Genomic DNA, 14792 nt, shown 5'->3' with positions numbered 1-14792 from the left:
TTCACTACTGTTTGTAGGCATCTATGCTTTGACTATCATAAAATCCCAGCCTCTGTTACTCACTGATTTTTATATCCCATTTTTCCATTTTCAGAAGTTGAATTGACACCTACTGATGAGTGGCAAACAAATAGGTCTGCAAATCATAGTAAAAAACGCTGGGATAATTTGAAGGCATGTGTCTGACCCCAGTGGTGAATCCCAGCTGCCTGGAAAGGTTTTTTCCTGTTGATAGGGTTTCTAATTGCAGTCTGTATTGATTTGTGGGTAGGTACAGATTTGGTCTTCACTTCCTAACAAGGAAGCTATATTAATTTTACTAGTCAGTTGCTCGCTGAATTTACTACTTTGTATTCTGTAGTCTTCCATTTCCTCTTCTGAAGCTTGGAGGAAGAATTGCGACGTGACCAAGCCAAACAGCAGTTAATATGTGGAGAGATGTTTGCACAGGTTCTCTCTGTTCACACATGCCATTAACTGCAAATAGATGACTTCCAGTTGGCATAGCTCTCAGATAATTATCTCTGCTGAGAGGCAGTGAATGTTAGCTTGGCTTATAACATCCTGAATTGCTTACACGATTTCCAGTGTATGGATGTGAGTGTTTCTGCCTGCAGTCCACACTTCTCTGTTCTGAAAAGCTTGTGTTCTCTTCTTGTCTTTGCCAACCAGTCCTTATGATTTCTTACTGGCCATTACTAACTAGTCTTCTCACTGTTAAATGTGTCTCTTTCTTAAGCATTCTACCTGAGACTGAGCAATTCTTCCTTTTACTTTTGACTATGTTGCATTCACTTCTGAGAACAAGCTAGTTGGAATTTAAGTTAGAAGGAAAGAGGTGTAGGAGCAGTTACAACACAGAAGTGTTAAACGCCCCATATTGGCCACTTGTGACAATTTTGACCTTAATAATCTCAGCCATAGTATTGGGTTATAAGGGAAAAATACTTAGGGTTCTATTGAAATACCTACAAAATTACATCAGAGCAGGGACTGGGACACTAACAGTCAACATCCTAAGTAAGAATAGCTAATATTGTAGTGACACAGATTTTAAACATTAAAACATCTTATAGTTTGGGCTGTAGTGAATTTCAGCTAGAATTATTTTATAAATATTTTATATTTTTATTTTATAAAAGCAATTTTGAAGTTTTCATCATAATAAAAGGGTTTTTTTTATAAATGAGGTATTTCTTTTGCTACATTTACAATTTAACCAGTAACATGACAAGTCATAGCATGAGATCTGGGATTCTGTTGTACCAAAGTCAGGCAGAGCTGATGATGTCATGTTCTTCCTTCTGAGTTGTTAGTGGACTGATTTACTAAGCACAGTGTTGCACATGTATGGTTTTAAGGCCAGTCTTTCAAATGGAATGTTAAGAGATCTCGTGATTTTTTTTTTTAATTATTATTTTTGGCAGGTCTTTAAGAGCATACACACTTTTTTGACCAGGCTAAGTTCCAGTTGTTGCTGTAAGAAACAAGCTCCTGCAGTTTGCCCTAACGCAAACTGTGGTTTTTTGTTAGGTTGGTTGGTTTTTTGGGTTGTTTTTTTTTACATATTTTTGCCTAGATTTTTTTTTAACTCCAGGTTTGGTAGAGAGGTAGCGAGGCTTAATAGTAGGATTACAATTGTATTGTGCAATATCGAGGATGAATTATATGGATATTGGAAGGAAAAAATTGAATCAGACACTGTTACTTTCTGTAGAATCATGCTACTTGTTCTCTGTGGCGAATATGCAAAGTGGTAAGAAACAGCCATCTGCTGGCTAATGTAACAGCCAGTGATTAAAATATACAAGCGTGCGGTTTCCCTCTTGCTCTTTAGGTGGCGCTGTTGAACTGCTCCGTGAAACTTCTGAGCGACACATGAAGCTGTTTCATGTGTTTGTGTTAAACATGAAGGCTAAAAATGAACTGGGTCTCTAAGGTGTTCAGTTCTGTAAAGGAAAGATTCTAGAACTTCATTTGATATGAAGTGCAACTTCAATATCACAGTATTTTTTAATTTTATTTATTATTTTATTTATTATTTTATTTATTATTATTTTATTTATTATTATTTAATTATTATTTTATTTATTATTTGCAAACAAATTTTATGAACTCCCTTATTTTAATTCATTTTTTATATACTTTTTTTTTTTTAATCTGAATTCTTCTTTTCTGCTCTCCAAGTACAGGAGTACTGAGAGAGCACACAACAGTATCATCAACAAAAGCTGGGTCAGTGTTAGTGAGGCTTGCTTTGTACATGTAGATCAAGATGTGTCAACTGAGCTCTGCTGTGAGAGTTTTCTTATTCTGCCTGGACAGTGTAAGAGCACAGGCAGTTATAAGTATTAATGGAAGTGTAGCATAATGGCATCATTTCTGAGTTCTAGAGAAGCAAGTGAGAGGGAAAGAGTAGAATGTGACTCTGTACTGTAGTCAGTAGGAAAAACTTCATTCATTTCATCTATCTGATGTTGAAGAATTGGGAAAAGTAAAACCAATGCTGCAGAGATTGTAGTTAGTCTTGTATTTTGATAGTGAATCATGTTAAGATCCTGAGTTTCATACATATTTTGTAAGAGACCAGCACTATCTTACGTTTCTTGAGGGGTAGGGCACTTCTAGGATGCTGTCAGAAGTAATCAGATCTTCAGGAGAAGAAAAAGGGGTGTATTCTTCCTATCCTAAGCCTACACAAATGGGCTAACTCCACCCTTGCATGCAAACTGTTTCGCATAGCAGAACTTGACACTGCTATTTGTGGCCAGCCAGAGATCTTCTGCATGTACAAACTGTCTATGTACATTTCATTTATGACCAGTATGGTTGTTGTTTGTTGTTTTTGTTTTTTTTGGTTTTTGTTTGTTTGTTTTTACTGGGACTTAGATAGTTATGTGGTTTTCAGTATAGAAAATGAACCTTTAGAAATTACTTTGTCATTTTTATTTTATTTTGGAGATAAAACATACTATTTAATGTTAAGCTGATCAAAGTTATGCCTTCTGGGAGTCATGTCTATTAGTGACAGATCCAGTACTGTCTTACAGCTGTAATGAAATGTGAGTTGCACACTTAACCTAAAATTTACTGATACTGGTTACATATATATTTGCCATACAGCATGTGTAGCATTTAAAGACTTTATATTTTTTAAATGGTTTGTTTCTTTCATTAAGACTATAACTTAAATAGCTTTGTTCAATGAAATCAAGGTAAATAAGAAATTGTCTTGGTGGTCTTTTCATTTCAGAAGATTTTTATGATTGTGCTTTTTTCATTAGTACATGAAAGTGCTGTCAGCTTTGAGTTTTGGTTTTGTTTTGTTTGTTTGTTTGTGTGGGTTTTGTTTGTTTATATTTAAGTGTGGAAGAATACTGTAGTTGTTTATTTGGCAGTATTGTGACTGTTTCTAGGTTATTGTCATCTGAATTCTACGCTGCAGGTACCTGGAGTTCAGAGATTATGTTGACAAATTGTTAAAGGTTTAGGAAAAAGCTAAGAAAATCATGATAGGTTGGAGTATGTGGCTTGCTGCATGAAAACCATCAGTCTTCCTTCTCAGTCCTTGGGAAATATTTAAAGAGTATGTATTTGGTCAAACACGAGTTGATTAAGCATTTCCCGACTTAATTAGTTTGAATTATAACATCTGTTTGGGAGGCAGAATGGGAAGAACAACTCTAGGGGAGCTTATATTATACCCTGCGTTATTTGGGACTGAATTGTCAAGACTAAAATCTCTGTGTTCCCTGCTGACTTGATAATGAATGAATATAATTTAGTACTGTTGAATTGTTCTTCCTCATAGAGAGATTTCCTCTGATGCTTCACAGATGTAATGTGGATTGCAAGGTTCACATCAGAAGCTTCCCAAAAAACAAATTAAGTTGCAAACATATGGGTTCTGTGGCTTTTAATATGAATTTATTGAAGAAAGAGTATGAAAAGTTGTATGATATGGGTGTTGGAGGTACACAAGAGCCTTTTTTTATATATATTAAAAGCTATGTTGAAAATAACACTCTTCCTTGACAGCAATTAGCTGTTTAGTAATTTTTCTTGCATTGTAATTTATTAAGGCTATATGACAAGAATCAGAAAGTTGCATAGTAATTTTAAGAAATTATTTCTCTCTTTGTGAGGTTGTGTTTTGTTGGTTTTGTTTGTTTGTTTTACCTTATGACATCCCTTTAGGGGTGAGAAGCTTACAGAAGAGCTAAGCTTTGCTTACCCAGCCATTTCAATCAATCTTGCTTGGTTTGTTTCTTCATAGTTCTTTAATTTCAGAAAGATCAATAAAAATACTGTGTCATCATTTCCCAGATAAGGCTTAAGTTACTAGGCTTTTTTGAGAATAAGAAGAAATTTCTATTGCATTGTTAATGTAGGACTGGAGATATAATGGGCTTTTTTGCACGTTTTACAGTATGGTTTTAGATGATAAAAATACAGAACTTTGCTTGAAGACCTAATTTTTCTAATATAAGTTGTAGTTTCTCAAAAGCTAAAGATATTCTTATGATGCTGTATGGGGGGGGTGGTGGTTTGTTTTATTTAATTTTTATTTAATTAATGTTTTTAAAATTTTATTTATAGTTTATTCTTTTTGGTTTGTAAATGTTATCCATAATAGTAAAAAAAAATATTGAATTATTGCCTGTATGTATAGTTCTACCTATTATGAAAGGGTTTTTTTCATATGAAAACAAAGTTGTTTTTCTTTCAGGCTTTCCTCTGTTCTTTGCTCATCTCCATAAGAGAAAATAAAATGGAAGGCATATTATTCTCTTTGGGCACAATGTTCAGCCTTTACAAACAAACAGAAGTGAAAAAGGAAAAAATTTCCTCTTGCTAGTTCTAAAGTTAAGGGGGCTCATTTTTACATCTCTGTTATAGTAACTTTATTAAGGTATTAGAAAATGACTTGTAATTATGAGCCCCCTTTTCTAGTTGTGATAAGCTTAACCTTATAAGAGCTATTACTAAAAGAAAAAAAAGCCAAATGCAACTCTGTTGTGCAAATTGTGAGGATAACTGGTGTTAGCTTTTTGCTTTGTTTAAAACAGCATTTTAAAAAGTAAAGAAGCAACTGGAAACCTAATCCAAATATAAGGCTATGAAATCCTCTCTTCTTTAAAGTACTCTTTTGTTTCCTGGACTATTGAAGTCTAATTTGCACAGTTTTTAAGTTAATGGTTGTACTTTGAGAATATAAGTATTTAATTTTATTTTTTTTTATTTTTTTTTTTTTGCAATAGCTTAAATAGAAATCTAGCAATCTCCTTATGAGTACCCCTTTATATATTTTAGTAGTAAGATGGACAAGTTAGGCCCACCACTGCGAACTGGAAGAGATGTGCAAAGGTTTTATGACACTGACACAAAAACAGGCAGTACCATCAAAAGACCAAATGAGTTGTTGCCTATTAAGAAGTAAGTATTACAAATCAGCTTGGTTTATCTATTTTGCAGAAATGTTACTCTAAAGAATTGGAATAGTAAAAGTGTAACCCTGACAGACATCTACTGCTCAGTATGTCTTCAATATAGATGCTGTGGGAGAAGAGTATGTAATGTAATTAGTATAAGTATCTGTTTCATACTAGGTAAACAACTTCATAGGAGGACAGGAAAGGTGAAGGCTTTTCTCAGACTTGATTTCTTCTGTCACTGACTGATAATGGACTGAGTAATGAACATCTATAGTTGTAAACCTGAGATAAAACTGAATTAGCATGATGTAAAGCTGACGTAAGCATTTAAGCCTGATAGCTGCACAAATATCTGCCTTACAGACAAATATTTTATAACAAAGTAATTTTGTTCTCTTAAAGTCAAATAGTTGTCTATTACTTCTGTAAGACAGCCAGGGTGGTCCAAGACTATAAGCAAGACAGGCTTTGTGAGGAGAGGTAAACTCTTGCATTAAGTCAAACTTATCTCATAGAAAGACTTGTGAATATTCACTAAGTTTAAGATCTAAGTTGGGAAGAAAGGCCATTCCAATATTTTAAAAAGGGAATAGACACTATATTGTTTTTAATCCTTTGATATAATTTGGAAATGCCAAATTCAAATGGGCTGATTCTTTGTAAACAATACCTTAAAGAATACTGTGAAAGATAAATTAGTAACGAATTATGTGTCACATACATGGGATGTAATACTTAAAATAGTAGAAAAGTGTCTAAATCTCTTGATGCTGTTTTAGTGTTGTAATCAAAACTGAAGTACCTTTGAGGCAGGGCCAGAATGTTTGAACTTGGGTTTCTATTTGAAGAAACAAAAGAAATGAAGAGGGGCTGGGGGAAGCTTTTCTTAGACAAACAGAAATGTTTTTTGTTGTTCCTTTACATTCTTGGTTAGAGCTATAAATCCTGTGAACTGTCAAAAATTAGGTCAGTTTTTCATTTTATAATGCATTACTAAGATGTTGAAAATTTGTCTTCATAAGTTACTAAACTTGCTTACAATAGCCCCTATCTCTGGAGCGATTTTTCTGCTCAAGAGAACTTCTTTAAGAGTATAGACACTTATTCTGCTCTTCATAACATCATTATTGTTCTTAATTCACAGACCCAGTGGGCATTTGAATAAATCTGCCTTCTTTGCGGGAAGTTATTCAATAGGTTATATGCCAACAGCACTGGACAGATGTGAATAGCTACTTGCCATTGTTCAATTCAGTGCAGTAGTGTGGATGGTTACAGTTCACAGCAAAGGATTTTGGACTTGGGCATGCATGCTGTTAGTGATAAGGAACTTATTTATGATTTTGCATAGAACTATGAGCTGTTGGTGACAGTGACAGCTATCAAGAATATCATAAAATGCCCTGTCTAGGAAGCAAGCTTGATATTTCAGTATTTCATAACAAAATCCAGTCGCATTGTGAAAGCATAAATAAAAAAAGGCAAGCTTCTTTTACAAATCTCATTCAGTTTCTAGTTTTGCAAGTAGTTGTAATTCAACTAGACAAATGACATGAGCTGTTTTAGGAAGGGAGGTCCCCTTCTATCTTCTTTCTTTTGAAACTGAGAATGGATAATAAACATCTTTAAAGGTATGTCTGTATTTTAAGAGTTCAAGGTGGCTTTGGTACACAGGCTCATCTGCCATTAGGCTCCATTAATACTTCATGTGATACAACTTAGATTAGGGATTTAGATAATTTTGCAAAAACAAAACAAAAAATCCAACCAAACAGATGAAACAACAGATCTGGACAAGTAGATAGAAGTGGCAGAGGTTGGGCAGATTGGAAGAGACAAAGCTCTGGTGACAAAAATGGAGATAATCAGGAATGTCTGACTTTGTTGGAAGACATCTGTATCTAGAGATCAGATTACAATTTAAGGATGCAATTTCAAGATTTCTCATCATGAAACCTGATGCTAATTGTGTGTCTAGATCTGGGATGAATTAAGTTGTAGGCAGTGGCAGCCTGCTACTTCTGTTGATTTACTCATCAAAATGGCAGAAATCATTGCAGTTAATTATAAGACTCATATTAAAGTTTCTAGTCTAAATACAATTTTTTTTTTTTCTGTACATTTAGAAAATGAATTGGGAAAATAAAATCTATAGAAATTATGCAGAATACTATGTTTAAACATTTCAGAATTAAGATGTCCCATTAAACCTTTAATGAATTATGTTTATCTGTTCCTGGGACTCTGCATCCCTCAATAAACAGCGTGGACAGTGTACTTTCAGTGTGGCTTTTCAATATTCCGCCCTCCCCTCCCTCCACTTACGAATCATAGTTTAAGGACACTGATTTCTGGGAAACTTCTCTAGTATACACCTAGTATTAGAGTATCAAGTGAATTTTCAGACTACCTAGTGGCATGAGGGTATATTATACATATTTTAGAGAATGGAACAGCTGAAATACAAGAAAGAATAGTGGACAGTTATTCGTATTAATTTCTTTCAGATATCTAGGATTCCTAGCATTATGTTAAAAACAAAAGTGCTAATTCAGTGTACACCTTGAAGAGGCTTCACTTAAAGAAATTAATGCTGTTAGTTTTGAAAAAGTAATATGTTGATTCCAAGTTGAAAATCCAGAGACAACTGAGTAATACTTTTGAAAAACTTTAAATTTAACTTGGAGTTGTCTGAATAGGAATTTGAAGCACAGTCATTCTTTGTATCATTGTCTGATCATCCCCGATCCATTATGATCAATACCAATTCTGTGTCTACAGCTGAATTTTTTTATGTGCTTTCCTAGCTTCCGTAACAAGTAACAGTTGAGTATATTCGTTCCACTATTGAGATCTAGTGAATTTTACTCAATTATAAAGAAAGGTTTCTCTTCCATGTAAAATGAGATGAGGGAAACGACACAGAGTATTTAGCATCTGTACTGTTGTGCATACTTGTAGCAATGTAATTTAGGTTACACTTAGAACTTTTATCCTGGCCCTCTGTAACTTTTGAAAGACTGACATAACTTTTAATAGGCTTCCATTCTGATAGAACTTACTACTTTTTTCTTTTTTCTTTTTTCTTTTTTTTTTTTTTTTAATTAATAAAACCATCATTAGACTCTCCTTGCTAAATACTGGCTGGTGTTCTGCTCAGTGAGCCAGAATCTTTGGTGGTTCCACTCTACCTGTTGCATGTAGAAGCCATTTGTGTTAAACTTGAATACTTTAGATAGATATAATTTCACACAGAATCACAGAATGTTAGGGATTGGAAGGGACCTCAAAAGATCATCTAGTCCAATACCCCTGCCAGAGCAGGAACAGCTAGATGAGGTTACACAGGAAGGTGTCCAGGCAGGTTTTGAATGTCTCCAGAGTAGGAGACTCCACAGCCTCCCTGGGCAGCCTGTTCCAGTGCTCTGGCACCCTCACTGAGAAGAAGTTTCTTCTCAAATTTAAATGGAACCTCCTGTGTTCAGTTTATACCCATTACCCCTTGTTTTATCACTGGTAGTCACTGAGAAGAGCCTGGCTCCATCCTCATGACACTCACCCTTTACATATTTATAAACGTTAATGAGGTCACCCCTCAGTCTCCTCCAAGCTTAAGAGCCCCAGCTTCCTCAGCCTTTCCTCCCTTAATCATCTTTGTTGCCCTGCGCTGGACTCTCTCCAGCAGTTCCCTGTCCTTCTTCAACTGAGGGGCCCAGAACTGGACACAATATTCCAGATGGGGTCTCACCAGGGCAGAGTAGAGGGGAAGGAGAACCTCTCTCGACCTACTGACCACCCCACTTCTAATACACCCCAGGATGCCATTGGCCTTCCTGGCCACAAGGGCACAGTGCTGGCTTATGATCATTCTGCTGTCCACCAGGACCCCCAGGTCCCTTTCCCCTACCCTGCTCTCTAATAGGTCGTTCCCCAACTTATACTGGAACCTGGGGTTGTTCCTGCCCAGATGCAATACTCTACACTTTCCCTTGTTATATTTAATTAAATTTTTCCCCACCCAGCTCTCCAGCCTGTCCAGGTCTCGCTGGATGGCAGCACAGCCTTCTGGCGTGTCAGCCACTCCTCCCAGCTTGGTGTCATCAGCAAACTTACTGACAGTGCACTCTAGTCCCTCCTCCAGGTAGGTGATGAATATATGGAATAGTACCGGTCCCAGTACCGACCCTTGAGGGACTCCACTAGATACAGGCCTCCAACCAGACTCTGCCCCATTGACCATGACTCTCTGGCTTCTTTCCTTCAACCAGTTTGTAGTCCACCTCACTACCTGATTGTCTAGACCACACTTGTTCAGTTTAGCTGTGAGGATGCTCAGGGAGACTGCATCAAATGCTCTACTGAAATCAAGATAGACCACACTTGATTTAATATTAAAATTTAGTTCCTGACTTCCGCTTTTGTGCTTAAGAATTTGATCACTTTTCCACTGAAGTTTTTAAGTGATGGAAGGAGCCAAAAAGTCGTCTTTGGCCAACACTCATAACATGAAGGAAGAAATATTTAATGCAACGTGTTTAAAATGTGCGTGTTGTTACATTCTTCCTCAGTTGTGTTGGTGTTGCATTTGAAGTTACTGGAAATAAATGTATTTCCTTATATATACTTTGAAAACCAGACCCAGACCAAGTTGTTTATAATTCTGAAAGGAGCAGTTAGGTTCATTTGAAGGGAAGAAAAAAAGAAATTACTTTTGAGCTTTTCCTGGTTTGGTTCTTGGTGACTAATTTTTTTAAATGGAGTCTTGTTTCAGTGTTTTAGTTTGGTTTTTTTTTATAATGACCATGAGCCAGTCCCATTTATGTGTTGGTGTTCAAGAATGAGAACAGAAAAACTTGGTCTTATACAAGATGTCATAGTCACTGCAATCTTGCCAAAGAAGACGTCCCAGTGAATGGTAGTTGTTTTGAGCAATGACAAAAAATTCTGTCCTTGGTCACTGATTACAAAAGGATGCCCCTTCCTATCTCTTGTTTTTAGTGCTACTCAGGTTTTTCAGGGGCATCTGATGTTTATCTACTCATCAAAGCAAGCAGTGAGATGTTTTGTCTGTTTAGGATGTGCTATGCATTGCCTGCTGGCTTCTTGTAAAACCTGTGAGGCTTGTGCTCATACAGCTGAAGCCAACTTTAAGAACACAGTTACAGGCTAGAAAAAAATGAGGCCCTGATGCTCAGTTGGATGGATTCCCGTTACTCCTTCTATTTATATTTGCAATTGCAAAATTTGTGCTTTGAAGAAAGAGTATCTACAGGATTATCTGAGAAGTATGCATCCTAAATAAAGTCTGTGGCTATGAAGCAAAAACAAAAAGTCTTGTGACTCACTTCATATTCGTTACACAGTGTTGAGAATACGGCATCCTTTCTACATTTTTTTAACTAAGACCTGCAGTCAACTGCTCTCTGTTTCTCTGAAAGTTCTGCCAGTCCTGAGAAGTGACTTGTAGTCTGTCAAGGTAGACATTAGAACATACTAAATAACCAATAGTGCAGAATCTACCTGTATTTTGGTGTGATAGCAAGTGAAACGCTGTTCCGTTTAGCTTGTCATTATAAGACTGAAGTTAGAGTCCAAATGCAAGTTCATGGCAAAGCTTTTCTGTGTGCTCTGGGTAGGAATTAAGTGATATTTTTCATACAATTAATTGGTGTGTAGATTGATGAACTAATTCTTTTATATCATTTGTAAATGCATATTATTTTTGTGTGTATATAATTTATCAGATGTTTATTCTCTTTCAGAGGCACAACAAAAACACGGACATCAACCCCTCCTAGTGTGGCAAGAACCATGAGCACAGGTGCTCTAACAAACAAAAGAAAAACTAGCAATTCAGACTCAAGGTAGCGTTTAACTTTGTGGATTTTATCAGCAATAATACTTTTATTAAAAGGGAGTACTTATTACTAAAGAAATAGGGGAAAATATTCTCTTCAGTTAATAGATAATTCATGGTCAATCTTATTTGGCGTGTTTAAGATACTTAATATATTTTGCATATTTAGCATCTAACGGAACACCTGTGTCATCAGCTCTCTCAGATGTGCACAAAAAATTCTTAGAAATGTCGAAAACCTCTTAGGAGCTGTTGAAAAAATAAGGAAGTGGTCTTCCAAATGGGAAGTGAGTGGTTCAGTTGAAATGGCATTAAATTTGCATGCCAAGCACACAAATTTTCTGATGTCTGCCCTTTAAAAGGGTAGGATAAAAATCATATCGCTGTTTTAGTCTTTCTTGTTTTAACAAGCTAAGTTTTAAGTTTTCAAACACTACAGTTAATCTAACTAGAGAATCAAATATTTGATGCTTCTCCTAAAATTTCAGCATTTTTTGTTTTCTTGAAAGGAAGAGGGGTATCTGGAGATAAGTAGGGAAGTCTGGGTAGAGATATAAGGTATATAATAAATAAATAAATAGGAAGTGTAAGTATGAAAATGACAGTAACAATAGCAGTCATTCACTTTAAAGATTAGAATAATCTTGCATCAAGTTACGCTAAGCTGTATTACAGAGAATGTTCTTTATCTGGGAATGTCCAGGTCTGACGGTAAAATGGGGTATGACAGTGGAGACCACGCACTCAATGGAGGAAGTTCAAAAAGCAGTGAAGGAAATTCAGCTGTACATTTATCCAAGTTCTGCCATGAATGTGGAACAAGGTATCCAGTGGAATGGGCGAAATTTTGCTGTGAGTGTGGAATTCGAAGAATGGTTGTGTGAACATATTCTTGAAAGCAAAAAGAAAAAGAGAAATCAGAAGCATCTGCTATGTACTGCTGCATGGAAAGCTAGAGCACTCCGTCCAGTTAGACTTCATGCTGCAAAGGTGTTGAAACATCGCATTGTAATTTTCTGAGTGCAATCTTCTGGTTACAAAGTTATTTATAAACAAATATATATACTGTATATAAAAATAGCAAGTACCTAAAACTGTGCCATTCAAGGAAATACTCTTTAATCCCTGTTAGAAATATATAAAATTAAGGTAAAAATGTGTTAAGTAACTTAGGTAGCAGAAGTGGTTTAATGTAATTTTTCTTGTAAATCCTGCTAGGTAAAGGATTATTTAAATCACCTCTGTAGGATAATGCTTAGCCATGTGTAACTAGCCATGAAGAACTTGGGCTTCAAAAGTTTCTCTGTGAAAGCATTTCCTTCATATGTGACAGTAACTTAGATGCTGTGTTGTAAGTGAAAACAACATGAGCAACTCCTTATAAATTCCTAGTTAAAAGTGAAAAAGTCTGGATTCTTTTAAACTCTTTAACAGTGATATCCCAATTGGACTTTCTAGTAACATCCTAGGCTTTTATTTAAAGAATTTAAGTGGAAAAACTACCTGAGAACTTTATTCACATGTAAGATGAAACAATTTTTTTTGTGGCTTTCTATGTTCTGTTTTCCAAAGAGAATGTTAATATTTGTATGTATTTGTAAGGACAAATATGGTATCGTCTTTTTATTAAGTTCCTTTTGTTCAGAAATACTTGTCGTCTTCCTCCTGTGCTCCACTATGATTAGCATCTACAACTTTGATGCTTTTTGTCTTCAAAGGTTTCCAAAGGTCCTGCTCCTTTTTTCTCCTCCCTCATTTCCTGAAGGAGAGGCAAAGTCTCTGCTTATCCTACCTAAATGTTGAACTCTTCTTTTGAAAACAGCCTTCTTGATGTATCCAATACAAAAGAAAATAGAGTCCCATTAAAATGTAGGTTATTAGGACAGTAGAACTTGATGTGTACATAGTGACTTTTTTTATTCTTATTCCTGTGCAAATAGCACAGCTCATATGTGAGTGCATAATGGAGTAACTGTGCTCCACAGGTTTATGTGTTAATACCTTACATGTTTTTTTTGCAATCTTGTCCATTCTTGGGCTCTGAATAGCAGTCTCTTAAAGTTAGTGACAGACTTTTATTTGTTGAGAAGAAGGGTCAGGCCCTGGAAGAAGTTGTTGTGTTTTTTTTTTTTATAAATTACACAGGCTATTAAAACCATTCACAAGCCAAATCACTTGTATTTGAATGTAGTAATTTGTTTTGTGAATTTGTTTTGTTTTGCCTTGAAGTGCTGGCACCATCTTATGCTTGAAAGAACAATCTGAAAGAACTTAATTGTGCCTTTCCCACAATAAATACAGTCTTTTTGTCAGAAATGATTACTTTCAGGTCACAAACACCATTAGTATCAATTATATAATTTCTTTCTAGCTTATACAAAAAATAATGTAGTGTTTCATTATAGCAGTATGATCATTGTTTGCATTTTCACAACCTGTGATCACCATCAATGGGGGCCAATTTTGAAGAAAGTGTGATTGAAGAAAAGCATCTCCAAAGCAGGTACCAGTCTTGGAGGGTGGAGAGATTTAAGAGACTTGATGTGGTCGTGTTGCAGGCCACAAGCTATTGATGTTTTAGAATTAGTTCAATGATGTTGAATTGTCTGACACTTTCTATACAAAGAGATTTTGAGAGATTATCCTTCATTCAGGATAGTCTTGTTTTATTATGTTTTGTGTAAGGTGGCTACTGAGCATGATAGGATGGATGACTGGTAACAATAGTTAGAACTGACAAATCTTAGCCAAATTATCTTCTAGGTGGTTTAGGTTCTAGGATCCATATTTTTGCACATTCATATTTGTATTTGGAAAAGCTGGAGTCCTGTGTCCTTTGCATAGATAAGCCTGCTTTAGAAAATTTGCCCTGGGCTTGGGTCATGGAGGTCTGCAGACTGAATTATTGCAAGCTGCATGTTCATCAGCAAAGATCAAAGTTCAGAATAGGTTTGAGTTAGTGAGGAATCAATTCCTTTGTCTGGCTCAATGAATTTCCAGTTCTTGTTTCTGCTGGAAAAATGCAGCTTACCATTTAGTGAAAATGCTTTCTACAAAGAGAAAGTTTAGTAAGGAAATAAATACCTTCCAGGATTTTGAGGATTACCGTAACTGTATAAAAAACAGTGACTGTTTCTCCTTTGAGTTGTAGGTGGCAGGTTTCCTAGTTTTAAATTAATCCACATGCAGTTACCTTAGTTTCTGCTTTTTGAGCTGTTTGTGTAACTGTTTGCTTCCAATGCAGCGCTTGGTAAATTACTTGAGTCACACATTTACTTCATTTACAGTTCTTTGATTTATAGCAAGGAGTAGAGAAGGGATTAACCTGAACTAAAGAGTTTTAAAAAGATTTCCTGACCTTTCAATTTGCCATTACAAGAAGGTCTAGTGAAACATAAATGATTGTTGATAGCAACATTGGGTAATGTGTGTTTAAATCTACAATAACTATAAGCAGACAATGGAAATATAATTGGCTGTGCAGTTTACCACTGTATAGT

General features: G+C 35.6%; 1 protein-coding gene across 1 annotated transcript in view; it reads left to right on the top strand.

Moving 5' to 3' along the window:
- ZC2HC1A (zinc finger C2HC-type containing 1A) overlaps window positions 1–14209 on the top strand; it is a 33259-nt gene extending 19050 nt beyond the window's left edge. The window contains exons 8-10 of the mRNA XM_080338542.1: window positions 5314–5436; window positions 11198–11299; window positions 11996–14209. Of these exons, the coding sequence (XP_080194668.1) occupies window positions 5314–5436; window positions 11198–11299; window positions 11996–12176 (406 nt within the window). The 3' untranslated portion in view covers window positions 12177–14209. The remainder of the gene's footprint in view (window positions 1–5313; window positions 5437–11197; window positions 11300–11995) is intronic.
- The last annotated feature ends 583 nt before the right edge of the window (window positions 14210–14792 follow it).

The sequence above is a fragment of the Nesoenas mayeri genome, assembly GCF_963082525.1.
Source record: "Nesoenas mayeri genome assembly, chromosome: 2".
Taxonomy (NCBI): domain Eukaryota; kingdom Metazoa; phylum Chordata; class Aves; order Columbiformes; family Columbidae; genus Nesoenas; species Nesoenas mayeri.
Note: the sequence above shows the minus strand (reverse complement) of the source record. Positions and strands in the feature narration are given on the sequence as shown.